This window comes from Protopterus annectens, chromosome 2.part1, assembly GCF_019279795.1.
Source record: "Protopterus annectens isolate FY-2018-M chromosome 2.part1, PAN1.0, whole genome shotgun sequence".
NCBI classification, from domain to species: Eukaryota; Metazoa; Chordata; order Ceratodontiformes; family Protopteridae; genus Protopterus; species Protopterus annectens.
Genome location: NC_056729.1, coordinates 423,702,035 through 423,717,625, shown reverse-complemented (window position 1 = coordinate 423,717,625; position 15,591 = coordinate 423,702,035). Strand labels below are relative to the sequence as shown.

Below are 15,591 nucleotides of genomic sequence, written 5' to 3'. Positions count from 1 at the left end.
TGTTGCCTGTGGATATCCAATGCACGCTGACAGACATTTCTGATTAAATCACTGCAGTGATGTCGTACCTGCTCATATGTCCTATTATGTGTGCCTATGTCATTCACCCGACGGACCAGGTCTTGCCACAGTGCAGCCCTCTCCTGCTGATTCTGGCTGGTGTGGGAAAAGAGTATTGCATAATCCCGCACCAGGCTCTAGTGTATTTCCTCATCCTCAGCTGCAGAGTATGCTGGATTGCGCTGGTGAGCCATGGTCCTGAAAAAGGAAATAACATGATATCAGCAAAATATGTCAGCAGAATTTGGCACACATACTACACATGCTACTCGACTGTTGTGATACAACATATCTCATATATATAGCATCTGTCTGTCTATTGGTGGATACACATGTAAATGGCCAGGTATCAGTGCTCAGCCAACAACTGTGCAACAGTACCTGGCAAACTCCATACGACATACTACCAAACCCCAGTAGTCAGAACACTGATTCAGGTCCAAAGCACCTCCTCACTCTGGGGGTTTGTACTGAGGTACTGTATGGGGTACATCATCAACTACTGTGATCTGACCACAAACTAATTGCCCTGGATATACATATCCCACCTCCACCACCAGCACAAACGACTACAGGGAATAACATTTCAAATGCAAACTTTACACTTCGTAACACTGAGATGGTATCCTTTAAGCCCACTGGGCCAGTGGAAGACACAATCCACAATGCTGACTCCTTCACAAATGATTTCTACGGACATCTCCGAGAATGCATGGATCATGCAATCCCATATAAGACCAAGACACTCTCCACAAAGGGAAAGCATCCTGTCTGGTGGACCCCAACAATAGACAGATTGTATAACAAAAGTTGGAAGCTACTGCAAGACAGAGCATAATTCCATAAAGGGAAGGCATGTCTGATCAGCACTAGTAAAGAGCTATTTTCTCTCATGCAAACATCCATGGGCAACTTTGAGAGGGAAATCACCGGGGACACTACAGATAACCACAAGGCCTTCTTCAGTTATGTTAGAAACCTGGTCAGAAGCCCTCCAATATGCTCATAGTTAGTACACAACAACAAATAATTCACTGAACCCACAGATATTGGCAACATTGTGGCAGACAGGTTCAGTGCAAGTTTCCCCCCTCCCTCTCCCCCAAACTAAGGCATACTTATCCCAGCTGAATGCAACCTCCCTGTCATCACAGATGTCCAGGTGAGAGCCGTCCTCAGAAAAGCAGAAAAGACAGCATCAATGGGATCTGATGGTATCCCCGGTTGCATGCTACATGAACTCCAAGAGGAGCTAAACACACATATAGAAGTGCTATGTAACAATAGCCTGACTACAAGATATGTACCTGTACACTGGCGTACAGCAGCAGTGGTTCCACTCCACGAAGGAGGCACCTCTACATACCAATACAATACAACACAATGCAATACATTACAATACAATACAATACAATATGCTATTGCCCCTGGGACTACAGCAGCATACTGTTCTGCTGCCCTGACCATTGTGACACATGTGATGTGATGACTTGCTCCTGTCAAACAGTTACACAGGGTGACTCATATGGCATATTACCTATATGACTAACATTCAGCAGGGGTATGTGTGACATGTACTCATGGGGAGTCTTGCTTCTTAATGCTGTGTGTTTATTGCAGGGTATGTCTTATCAGTGGGTAGGAACCTGTACCTCTGCCATGTGCTCTCTACTGCGGTGTCAAGGATGACACACAGCAGTCATTTAGGTTGTGGATGGTGTGAGGTGTTACTATGGTTGTTAGACATCTGTCATGGGTGTGACATAAGTATGTAAATCCAGGAGTGGTAACCTCTATGTGGGTAGTATGTGTGTACTCTGTGGTGTTGTCGGTCACTGTGCATTGATAATGTGTTTGAGTGCATTGTCACAGTGTTGTACATGTCACTGTGTCCTTCTCCATATCTGTAGCTGTCATGTGAGGTACTTACCATGGCAGCCATTGTGTGGTGTGGAGGGGTACACTGACCTACATGTCCATAGCTGACACACCATGTCTGCTGACACATACCATGTGCAGGTATTCCAGGAATAGTGTGCCACTGTGACTATCACTGGGGGGACTATTGTACACATTTATGACCCTGTTCATCCCTGACACATGCAGTGGTAGGCAGCCAATCACATATCTGGTGGTTACTGGTGTAGGTGATTTGAAATGGGGTATGGTACTCCAGTTTCGACACTGGTGTTCACTCCATGCCTTTGTCACCAGGCACCTGTTGCAATACATCTGTACACATGTGCCTCACTCAGAATATATATAGATCTCTCTCTCTCTCTCTCTCTCTCTCTATATATATATATATATATATATATGTCTGTATACATATACACATATATATATATCGATGTACATATATTGCTATAGATATGGAGAGTGGGGGGGAGTGTGACAGAGAGGGGTGAGAGTGACAGAGGGGGTGGGACAGGGGGAGTGTGAGATCGTCATATACAGTCATATCTGTAGTTAGTCAGATCTGTCTATGTATATGTATCTACATATATCTATATCTGTATGTGTGTATTACATATATATGTTTCTACAGGTTTACTATCAAATATTGACTACTTTTCGATGGGACTTTGTATAATCGAGCATATGGTCGGAAACACAAATGTCGAAGACAGTATAATCATTGATCGACGGTTTTACCATGGGTCGAGGTAGGTGTACAGTATAATACCCTACTACAAACATCCTCCCTACCTCGACCCATGGTAAAACCGTTCCTCGATTGATTATACCGCCTTCGACATTTGTGTTTCTGACCATATGCATTCGACTAGTGACGCCTATTCTGATAGTAAACTGTTTCTACATATTCTATCTGTCTACATCTGTCTATGTATTCCTACATCCCTCTCTATGTATGTATACATATATGCATATTATATATATATATATATATATATATATATATATATATATATATATATATATATATATATATATATATATATATATATATATATATATATATATATATATATATATATATATATATATATACATACATACATACATACATATATTGACATACATACGTATCCATATGATAGATAGGTATATCAACATGTTTGTTTACAAAACTGTATACACACGCTAACATACTGCTAAACATACATAACTGTGAAACCTACTTTGTACATTGCACTACAACCTACATTCAACCTACATTGATATGTGCACATAGATGCCCTCACATACATATGTATGTACAGCCTTCACTGATAGTTGCTGTATGTCCCCTGCCCTATGCACATCTTCATATACATATGGATACAGACCAATGACACATATGGAGGGTGCACAGTATGTAGACTTTTAAAGTATGACTTTACATTACCTGTATTTGTCACAGCTGCTTGCGTTGCCATTTGGTTTGGTGTCCTGCTGCTGCTCCAGTTGGCAGATGTCAGCTTTCTAGCAGGTTTTGATGAGTGTTTTTGTTTGTGTATGTTTTTTCTCTCTCTATCTCTCTCTCTCTCTCTCTCTCTCTCTCTCCCTACCTCCAGAGGGTGCAATGAAAGTATTGCATGTGTGGACTGGGAGTACAGCATGCTTTTGTAGGTATCTGCATATGTCCATGTGATGGGCTCTGCACCAATCGTTAGCCAGCATTTGCTAATTGCATGCAGCCAGTTGTGTACTGATTGCAGTTCTCACTGTGATTCCAGGGCAGTGCTATAAAAGGTATGTGAGATAGGCATAGCCCTTTCAGAGTTTAAGGGCAGGGACCATGCTGGTATGCTGTGGACACTGTTCTGTGAGTGTAAAGGTTAGTATCTCTCTCATATTTCTGGCTGTGTTGTAGATTAATATTTCTCCATTCATTTCTCCAGTTTCCTGTACTAAGTGTGTATGTACACTGACACCTAAGACTACTACTACTGTTAATGTGGGTGTGTGTGCTTTCCTGTGGGACATGTGGTGTAACTGGTATATAGCAGTGGCTCTTGCACTTTGTTGCTATGGCTTCAATATTTGCCCTTTGCATTCACTACTTGTATGCCTGCTAGGTGTCTTGACTGTAGTGTTTTGCTGTGGCTTTCCTATTTTCCATGTACATTCACACCTTGGAATGCTTGCTATATCTGCTAGGGTGTTACTGCATGCAGTGTGGTCTGGCCATGGTGTGGGCCTTGACATCTATTAGGGTATTTGAGTATGCTGCTGAGCAGGCCCCAGAGACTTTCAGGTGCATCTTTTATCTGCCTCATGGAATGGTACATATCAGTGGGGTACACCCATTAAATTGCCTGGTATTCTGCAGTTGTGACTGTGGGTTAGCATGAGCATATGTATTACTACACTATTTCTAACGTGCAAGTGGTGCATACTTTCAGTACTTCGTAGTTACCATTGCATGTGTTGTAACACCTTTCTGCCTACTGTTTGTACATTTCACAGGGAGTCTGCGGGGCATCCCTGTAACTCAGTCACTGTTGCTATGTTTAAGCTCTTAACTATTCAAATATGGCAGTGTCAGACCTCTCAAGTGTACAGATATTTGCAGGATGTCCACATTTTTGCCTCATATTTTGGTCCATATCTCATAAACAGCTTTTTCTGGCAAATCACTCTGGGCTCAAGTCAGACTATAGTGACAAACATTTCAGTTTCAGACTTCATACCCTTCCAAACATCCAACATAATGCAAAACCTGTTACTCCCTCAACTGTCTAAGTTTGTTGGAGCAATATTTGGAATGTGTCCCTGTTTTTGGGCCTTTGCTCCACATTTTTTATTACTTAGTCCGGATGTGTTGCTGTAAGAGGTTGTGGGGTATGGGCAGTGATTATCCTGCTGTGAGTATGTGTGTGGCTTGCAAGGTGCTATAGTGACATTATTACCTAATAGCTACCAACTAGCATGGCTGTTTCTGTTCACACAGTACTATTCTAGAAATCCACTACATTTGACAGTAAATATACATGACATGCTTTGTGTACTACACATCCTATATTCCCTTTACATTCATTCCTACTATTACATGATATATTCATTGTAGCACAATGTTCTTATATAACAGTCATGGCTTAGTGGTAAGTCAGGCAGACTACTGTTTCCAAGGTCCTGGGTTCGGGACTGACAGTGGGATTTTATTTTGCTTTTGAGCAGACTACAGGCCTTGTCATTCAGAGTGACTAAGGCACTTTTAAGCAGTTGTAACCGGGTTAGCGCTGGTTTGAGCGGAGATCACGCATGCGCACTGGGGTTCAGCTCCGCGCACACCCGCTTCCATCTGCTTAAAAGTGCTTACTCTTGCACACACCCGCGCTATTTTCTTTGAAAGAAATGAAAATGGGGAGACAGGAAAGTGGTGGAAAAGGGGTCACAAAGAGGGTAAGACAGTAGGGAAACAAGCTCGGGTTTTGCAGGAGAGATGTAGGTAAGGCCCATAACTGCCCATTTCTTCATCAGCAACAGCTGTGCATATGTTTGTAATTTGGTGTGACATTTGAAACCTTCCACCCCTGAGAGAAGTGTAAGGACAACAATAATACTTGTACAGCCAATTGTAATTGACAGTTTCCATGTCCAGCAGACATGTGTGCGAAATGGACAGCTATGTATGGGGCATAATGTTTTTGTGGGTACAGAGTGCCCTTTTTTTTTTTCAGGTGAGAGTGGTATGTCAGGTACAGGAAGTCGGTATAGCTGGGGAGGTAGGTTGGGTAGGTTAACAGACAAGACAAACAAGACGCATACAGGGGCGGTGTATGACACATGTATGCAATTTTTTTGCTGTCTTTTGGAATTATTAATTAAATTTCAGTTTTTTATGGGTCATGTTTTGCTAGCTTTCCTTTTTCTCACATGTGGGGGGGTTACACAATTGACGGGGACGGATGTTTGGATATCTAGAGCCCATGAGCCCACAGATGGCAACAGTGGAACTGATATCCCCACCCATGGGCAGTTGCCACTGTGCCTTCACTGCCCAGGACGGGGCTGTGCTGGGGGCTGTGTAGGCTGGGCAGCAGTCACGCCCATTAGTTGTGCCACCCGTGCCTCAAGCTGGCGTAGGGATCCAAGAACAGCATCCCAGATCTCCCTATGCACCACAGTCCGGACATTACAGAGGGTGAGTGGATGTTCTCCTCCAGCCACACTTGCAGAGGGGGGACGAGCCCCATCCCCTGCAGCGCTTCCACCCACAGGTGGCACAGGGCCACCGGAGGAGGGTCCAGCCTGGGCACTACTGCCAGGTGCACTCGCCAGCTGAGGAGGGAGAGGTGGGTCCGCTGGAACCCACCTTCCCTGTCGTCCTATGTTTTGCATTATGTCATGACAGTTTGGGTTAGTAACGTACAATACCATTCACAATTAGTTGTAACAGCATGCATTAGTATTCCCATTAACCAAACACCCAGATATTCAAACCATTGAACAGCAAGCATAACACATGCATATTTTGAACAGCAATACACAGTCCAACAACATGCAGGGTTGATTGATGGCAACAGGCCATCAGGTTTGGATGTATGAACAGGGCAGATGCATCAACGTACATGCAAATATGTATGAACCAAAAGGACAAATGTCCAGGGGTGTTAATTGTGATTGCACATACCAATTTCACATGGAATGGATTATATGTGGTTATAGGGTAGGGTGAAGAAAATTTAATTAACAACTTCAAATACCAGTACATATGCTGCACATTTCTAATAGCTGCAGATATATACATACTACAGTTCTGCCTACAGTTTCCTATGTGATAACTACTTCAAGTTGGTCATAGGAATGTTACTGCTACATCAATATACATTTTCATTTTTATTCATACACATTCATATCTGGCTCTTTTCAGCTACATCATCCTGCTAAATTTGCTTTATATAGCTATAGACAACTGTGGATGTTTGGTATTTCAGACAACCATAGTATCTGCATATTGCAGACTGAGAGCAACATATCCAGGTTTTGGGACACACATTCCAGCTGCAGTACGGTTTTCAACATGTTACTGTTTGGTTCTGCCTGTCACATTCATTTCATTCTGTACTGACTGCAGTATACTTTATTCAGGAGTTATTAATACTTTATTGGTGGATTCATAACTCTTTCTCACACTCTCTCACTTGTTTTATTTTTACAATTCAGGATGGTACTTAATTCTAGGCTTTATTGACATGTTTTACCTGTAGTTATAACAATCCTTTCCAACAGTTTCACTTCTGTCATGCTTCTGTATTTCAACAGAGATATATTTCACACATGTGTTTTACTCAGCTTCTGCAGCTGTACTTTTCAGCCTGCTGCAGATTATATACTATTATATTACAGGTGGGACATCTTTATTTCAGACTTGTTTAATTTTTATGTTTGGATTACAGTCTGCATCACACTTTTGTAATCAAGCAATACTTGCAAACCCTCTTACACTGTTACTTGCACATTTTATTAATTAGTGACTACACTGCACTCTTTTGCTAACTGTCATACTTATATATTTATTTACAGTTACAGGGAGAGAATTGCTGACCTGCCTGGTGGCGCAACCATGCCAGCCTATCGCCATAGGCTCTACGGTTTGCAGAACGGACACCTGCAGCTGTAATATAAATAAAGTAATATTGGAATACACATCTCCATAATATCAGCTAGGTTAATTTCTTACATAAATAATTACATGTAACTTACTCAGTAGTGGGGCATTGGGCATTTGCTGGGCCTCCTGGATCCAACGGTTCAGTTGGTCCTGCTTCCATCTCTTCAGGTCCGCATGGTGGTGACGGACCTGCTCACCAGTCCTTGGTATCCCTGTGGCACTGGTGAGATCATGAGCCAACCGGTCCCACGCCTCAGCCCTATATGCTCCCCACGGGACCTGGCCCTGCATGAGTTGGGCCTCATGATTGTGGACAAGGAACCAAACCATATATTTGGACTCCTCGACACCCCACCTCTGTGCTCGGAAGCAACTACCCTCACCTACACCTGACATTCTGGCTGCAAGTCGGTTCTACAATTGGTTATGCTGTGTATTCCCGCCTATGAGGCTTATATATGCCATTTTTCCCGCACTTATCTGTAATTGGCAATTTTGCTTTGTCATGCTCCTCTTTCTATTCATTCCTATATATATGCTATTACTGCATTTCTAAGTGCAACTGTCATGGCTTAGTGGTTCAGTACCTTGACTATGGTGCATGGTATCCTGGGTTCGAATCTGGTCACTGCTTTTTATATTTTATGACTATCTACACAGGCTAGGAGGTGTGTCTGTGTAAAGGCAGTTTTGTTATAGCTTGCTCAATGTTGCCCGTCGGTTAGCTTGTTGGCGCGGCACGCAGCTCAGCACAAATGGGTTACGCTGGTTTACGCGTCATTTGGCTGTCAGCATGCATATTACGCTCAGCTCAGCTATGGGCACACAGTTTCAGCGTGTTAAAATGCTGCTCAACCCTGGGCACTCATTTTACACCTGTTAAACCACTGCTCACCTACGGGCACTCATTTTATACCTGTTAAAACACTGCTCACCTACAGGCAGATGTACTCAACTTGTTAGACTGTAGCTCAGCTATAGGCACATCTGACATATTTTTTTTTTTTATTATGTCACATTTCTTCAAAATACATAGCCCATTTCATTACATTTTACATAAAATATAATTTTATATGTGTACATATATGTCAGGGACTTGTTTCGTGCTTATTTCACTAAAAATAAAAATTGATGTTGTGGGGGCTCGAACCATGACTGCCTGCTCTTCAGCCGACGTTTCTACTGTTACACTATTGCTTTTTGGCTTACTTTGCATATTTAGTTCTTATATGCTTTTCCACTGACTGCTAACTATGGCTAAGCTACGGGCACGACCGCGCAAACGAGAGCACTCACGGGCAAATATCTTTACAATTTAAAAAAAAATTATAAGATGTTCATTTCTACATTTTATGCTCGTAGTCTGTGGGGGCATGTGTTGCATTGTGTTTATTCACATTTACACAGACTCTGTCGTGGGGGTTTACTTTCGGGACTTTTACTCTTCTGGGGGCATGTCCGTTTGCAGGGCTCGGCCTACGGACACGCCCCCTACTGTCTTCCACGGACCGTGTTAGCCTTAGGTGTGATTCAGCATGCCCTCATGCATATGCATGACATGCTGATGTCACACCGTTTAACTGCAGCCTCCGTGTAAGCCTTGTAACTCTTACACGGAGGCTTTGTGAATCCTGCCCAACATCTTAACCAATCCTGGTCTTGCACATGCTCATCTCAAGGTTGAGACTTTGTGTTCACTGTTTGATAATCTCGAAATACTCTCCTTAAACATAATACTCTCAACCTCTCATATAGTATGTGTGTGTGTGTATACATATATATATATATATATATATATATATATATATATAAATGCACACACACACACACACACACACACACACACACACACACACACACACACACACACACACACGTGTGTGTGCAGATATATAGATGATATATGATTATAAGGAAAATGAAAATGATAAAAGACTACAGTAATATATTTACACTTGTAGCTCCTAGACATGCACTGCCCCCAGACAGGCTATATTAGCCTCCTGTGCACACATGTAATGCCTGGTTATAAGGAAATTAAAGAAATAATGACCAAGCTGTTGCTAGCTTCATACAAGCTATACTGGCATTCTAAGTACTCCTCCTAGCAGGGCAAATTTTAGAAAAGGTGGGGCCCAGAGCAGAAGCTAGGGATGGGTATCCCCTACTAAACCTGCCTCAAAATCTCCTTATACCACTGGAGTTTGATCCCCAGCAGCTCCAAGAATTTAGATGTTCTATGATACATATTACATTTTATTTTTGAAATATATTTACTTGTTAGCTGTTCTTTTTATTTCTATCAAGAAGAGTTACATATATGCCCAAATACTGTGTGCAGCCATAGATAAAACTGATATTTTTTTACATAAGCAACAAGCATGCTAACACTGCCACTGCCAAGTGAAATTTGTCAGACACACACACACACACACACACACACACACACACACACACACACACACACACACACACACACACACACACACACATTCATTTTCTGCAATATTAGTTATCAGTAGGCAAATTGGAGTAAATCAAATTCACCTTCATATCTTTAGGGTGCAGGAGGAAATCAGATCACCTGGTTAAAACGGTTTACTATCAAAACGTTGATGATGGGTTCATTGAACACGGAAATGATGAATGGCAGTTGGCCGATGTCTGCGTTGCTGAATGTTGGGAGAGTGAGAGTACATATCAACGAATGCAACTGTGCATTCACTGATATGTACTCAATGTTATGCATAGAGATCGAGGTGCAGTGCAGATTGGGAAATGTATCCCTTTCCTCACTGTAGTATGATCTCGAAGTTGGAATATATAGTTTGCAGGGGGTGTGGGGGGTGCACGGGGGCTTGCCCCCTGCTAAAACGTGAATGCCAGTGTAGGAGTTTAACTTACATTTGAACCTACACTGACGTCAGTATTCGGCACACATCGAATCTGCTGAATTTGTTGAACAGATTCAACATTTATGCCTAATTAGTATTCAGGAATTGGCATTTTTCATTCAATGTTATGGACTATTTTTGTGTGTATTTTGGGTTTTTGATAGTAAACTGGTTAAAACCCACACAGAGACAGAGTGGGTATACTGTAAACACACAAAAGGAATCACAGCCAAGAACTCAACCAGAGAACCAAGCTCTGTGAGATGGCAATGCTACTTAGTGTGACAAAGCTCAAGTGCTAGCGCAGGCATTGTGCACAAACCATGAAAGATAGCCACTTGTTGTGTACAATGCAGATATTTGGTGATGGAAACTGAATAAAATTATGGCCAATCTATTACTCTGAGATGCACTTTAATTCCCTCACAATCATTTTCATATAGCCACTTAGATTACACATCTCTCAGATATGAGATAAAAAAACTTGCTTCACACAAATAAACACTAGTTCTTCAGAGCCAAACTAGCGATTAAGTTGATCCCAACACCATCATTAACCATTTTCACCCACAAATTGCTCAACAATTGCAGACACTTTGTTGACTGTCCTCACCTTAGATGGCTGAGTGTCCATAAAAATAATGACTTAAACATTGTTTCTCAAAAACTGTAGCCATAGTAAAGTATTCCAACTTGCTTCACTTGAATAGACATTATTCTACTGTTTTCTTGAGCCAGTGACAACAGGGTCAGTCAAATAGACTGTCAGCCACAGACAATCCCTTTACCCAGAAATTATTGCCCCTTTATTGACAATTTTCTTCAGATATTTGATTTTAATGAAATAAAAATTGGCACACACACACACACACACACACACACACACACACACACACACACACACACACACACACACACACACACAGACACACACACACAGACACACACACACAGACACACACATGCACACACACACACACACACACACACACACACACACACACACACACACACACACACACACACGCATGCACATACTTCAGTCAATTACAGTCACTTGTATGACTATATATACAGATGTATGACTGTGACCAGCTGAATGAATAAATATATAAATGGTCACAGAGATGTATTTCATTTAATTTCATACACTAGTGTCAGTCGTGCAACCAGTAACACATTTGCCTTTGGTGCTGGAAGATCAGCAAGCTGTGGTTTCTATTTCTACTTCAGATGACTAGATTACTGACACTGCAGTGCAGCATTAGGGGAGGGGCTGCCCTCCTGAGTGTGGACTCCTTTGAATGAGACATTAAACTGAGGTCTTGTCTGCTTGAGTTGGTGGTAGGTAGATGCAAAAGATCCCATAGCACCTAATAAAAAGAGTAGGGAAGTTCTCCCATGACCTGGCAAATTTCCTCTAGTCAAATAAATGCTACCTCAGGTGTTCCCTGAAAAGAAGCCACTAGCCTAGTGGGACTAACCTGGTAAACAAAAAGAAAAGTAAAAAAAAAAACCCTAACATTTTCAGCTCACTGTTGTCAGAAGCATATAGTGCAACTCACTGCGACTGTAGAAAACAGGACTGTTATGTTTAGCAGACAGATGAATGGAGGTTGCCCCTTACTCTATGTTTCCTGACATTTGATTATTAAATCATTTTGTAGTTCTACAGTTGGCCATCGGTGACATTTAATATGATTTGAAATTATATTTTTGTTAAACTAATATATTTTAATTTACAGAGCATATGGACCAGTTTCAGAGCACCCTTAGTGTCACAGGTACAAGCAAAATAATGTTAACTATAATACAAAGCAAGAAGAAATGTTAATAGTGAGGAAGTACAAACATCCAGCTGAATTATTTCTAAGCACAATGCTTTCTCCAAGGTTGTACACTGAGGCCCATTGGAGAACTTAGTTTATATTTACTGTTTTCCCTCTGCTTGATAGGAGTTGTTACATTGTTTTTTACTTGCATTCTGATATAGTTGCAGAATTGTAAAGTTTTTATGAATTCAGATTTTGAGAAATGTGTGATGTATTTGTTGTGAGAGTACTGGTGATTTATTCAAAATAATGCCTTTTGATCACACAATTACATTTTACATTTACCATTCTTCCCACATCTCCTCTCTTCAAAACAAAGGCTTTACCTAACAGCTAACTGTAGCTAAGTAGACATTACTGGTACCACAATATAACATTTACACTGAAACTAGTAGAGGTATGCATTATATTTAAATCTGTACATCACACAAAATCTAGAAGACAAACTGTTACCTTACTAAAATAATATGCTGTGATTTTACTGCCATTCTAATACAGAAAGAAAGAGAAAAAAGTTTCACATAAAAGTATAAACACATAAATCAACATGCATTGAACTTGATGCTAATTATAATGTTAATAAAAAAGCTTCATATTATGTTAATCCAGTTTAAGTATGATTCTGCAGCACAACTGAAAAGTCTTCCAGATTTTCTTCTGTACAAATACTCATACTGTGGCAATAGGCTAAAGGTGTTATGTTATAATTCTAAACTACACTTGAAATATATTCCGGAAAATTAATGTCATAGGGAATGACAAATTCAAACGGCATCAAAAAAGAATGCATTGAGGTTAAGTCCTCATCAGCCTCTGAAGCATTAAGGGATGCAAATCATCTTGGCTGTCCTTTTTTAGCAGTTGCAAATGTGCACTGAACAGCGCTATGTGTGATGTTCTGTCAAATATGTGATATTGTCATATGGAAAGCAGGTTATTTTGAGCCCTCTTAGAAGTTGTCTTTTTTGTTGAATTATTCCTCACTATCTCAGAATCAAGATTGCTCATTCATCACACTTTTCTGTTTTGGATGAGAACAAGTTCAACACCCCCTGTAGTGATCACTGCATGGGACTTCCCCATTGATAAAAGATCCATTAGCTTATGGAAGAGCTGTGCAAGTCAATGGGCTGGTTAGAAAGTGCAACAAAGAACAACAGAAGTGCCACTTTTGTCTGCTACATTGATACCACCCCCTGCTTAGGACTGGAAAACTCTTGCAGTCTCATTATGTCTTAGATTATGATCCTACAAAGTTTGTTCAACTGGTAGATATTTAAAAATACAAAATGATTAGTATATTCTACTTTTTTAACTAAAAATAGTCATTTCTGTAAGCATTTTCTAAATGTATGCATAGTTTGCTAACTTGGCACACTTTTACATATATATTTAGCAAAATATTTAAGTATCTCCATACTGAAATAACTGCAGCCTTACTCTTAAAAAAGAAATATTTAACTATAACTGTTGACTACCACTATACTTTTTGTGAAGGAGTTACTATTTTTTTCCTGAAAGAATTGATGGTGTGATTACATTATATTCTGCTTGGACCAACACAAAGCTGTTTTCTCTTATCTTTCTGGCGTGCATTAGCTCTCCACCTTCCCTGACAGTGATGATGTTACTTTCTGGTTGACTAAATGACACTTCAGTCCTTTTGTGACAGTAGTGTACATGAAGGTAGCGCAACAGTGTAGCCAGTGCCATGCCAAGAGCTGCTGAGCAGCCCAACAAAATGCCAAGTTGAGAAGCACCAAGTCCATGCCCTTTGTTAGAACTATCTTGCCCTTTAACCTTGATGCCACCCTCACGGACAGGCAGAGTTACCAATGGGGATATATTCCTGTAGACTCCTCCTGTCTTCGCTTTTGAGTCGGTATGTTCAACATGATGCAGAAAGTTAGCGGCAGCTACCTGAGATCCAGAATGCTTCAGGAGAAGCTCCTTTGAAGTCGAGTGAAGGCTGTGAGGGGAAACAACGGCACTGTTTCCTTCTAAATTCTGCTTTGTGGTTTCTTCAACCGGAATCTGTGTCAGTTCCACAGTCTTAGAATAAGTTGACAGTCTGACAGATGGCACTGTATTAGTATTCCGACCAGAACTTGGAGTGATGTCCTGGTAAAATGAAAAAGGCAGGGTGTTAATACTCTACAGATAATAATATTTGTAAGTAGCAGGCAGTTTGAGTAATGTATCCTTAGTACAAATATCTAAAAGAAGAATGAAATTAATATTGTCACAAAGAAGTACAGAACTCTTAGCAAAAAAATACCAAATAACAGCTTATTTAGTTTGTCCATTTCTATGTTTTATTTGATGCTATGGACATGCTTGATTACAGGAAACCATGCTGCTATTTTCTTATATATTTTTGTTATAATTTATGGAATTATTGCACAGAGGGTTAAAGCTCTTTGCTCGCTTTATGCCAACTGTATGTTCTAGAAGGCTACCCCAACTTGTATATCACCATTTATGAAGAAGTGTTTTTAACACTCCTCTTAAAATTCTACTTTAATCATTTCAAAGTCCTGTGCTTTAGTCATTCTTTTTGCTTTTTTAAGATACTTCATGACTGCAGTTCCATTACCATCATGATGTACTTACAGGTCTCGGACATTTCCTCACTAACTCCTACTGTCACTCTCTGTTTTGGCATTTCTTCTCTTCTCTTCTTTAGCTGTAATTAGCTGTCATACACTCTACCTGTCCTACACTAATGTTATGGCAGCATCCACACTGGGGTTTATTTTAGGTCCTAATGTGACTATAAAAATGCATCCTCTGATGTAGGATTTGAGACTCTACCTGGGGTTGTAAAATGAATGATACCATAATAGTCCCCCCTTCCTGATCATGATTTCATTTTTAGGGTTACCACTTTTTAGATGCCCAAAGTGAGACATTTCTTAATTAAATAAACTGGAATTCAGAACCAAAGCATGGCAGAACAAATGTAATCACTCCACAAGGAATAATAGCTCCATAATGTTTTATTTATTCTAAAAATACTGCATACATGGTGGTTACAAGCTGGTAAACCACTTCCAACATCTATGATGTCTTCATCAGTACCTTAACTGAGTAGCCAATAACAGGTGATTTATATGCATCCCTATTAGTGACTTGCATCTCATTAAGGTCTTGAAATATAGTATGAGAGTTGTTTGCATATTTCGAGAATACTTTGAATTTTTCTCCTAAAATATTAGGACATTTGTCTTTTTTGCAGGACATA

The 15,591-nt window shown here is 40.5% G+C and overlaps 1 protein-coding gene across 1 annotated transcript in view; it reads right to left on the bottom strand.

The window, feature by feature from the left end:
• Positions 1-12,438: 12,438 nt before the first annotated feature.
• The window catches only part of REELD1 (reeler domain containing 1), a 298,396-nt gene continuing 295,243 nt past the window's right edge, over positions 12,439-15,591 (bottom strand). Inside the window, exon 6 of the mRNA XM_044062235.1 lies at positions 12,439-14,468. Within this exon, the coding sequence (XP_043918170.1) occupies positions 13,851-14,468 (618 nt within the window). The 3' untranslated portion in view covers positions 12,439-13,850. The remainder of the gene's footprint in view (positions 14,469-15,591) is intronic.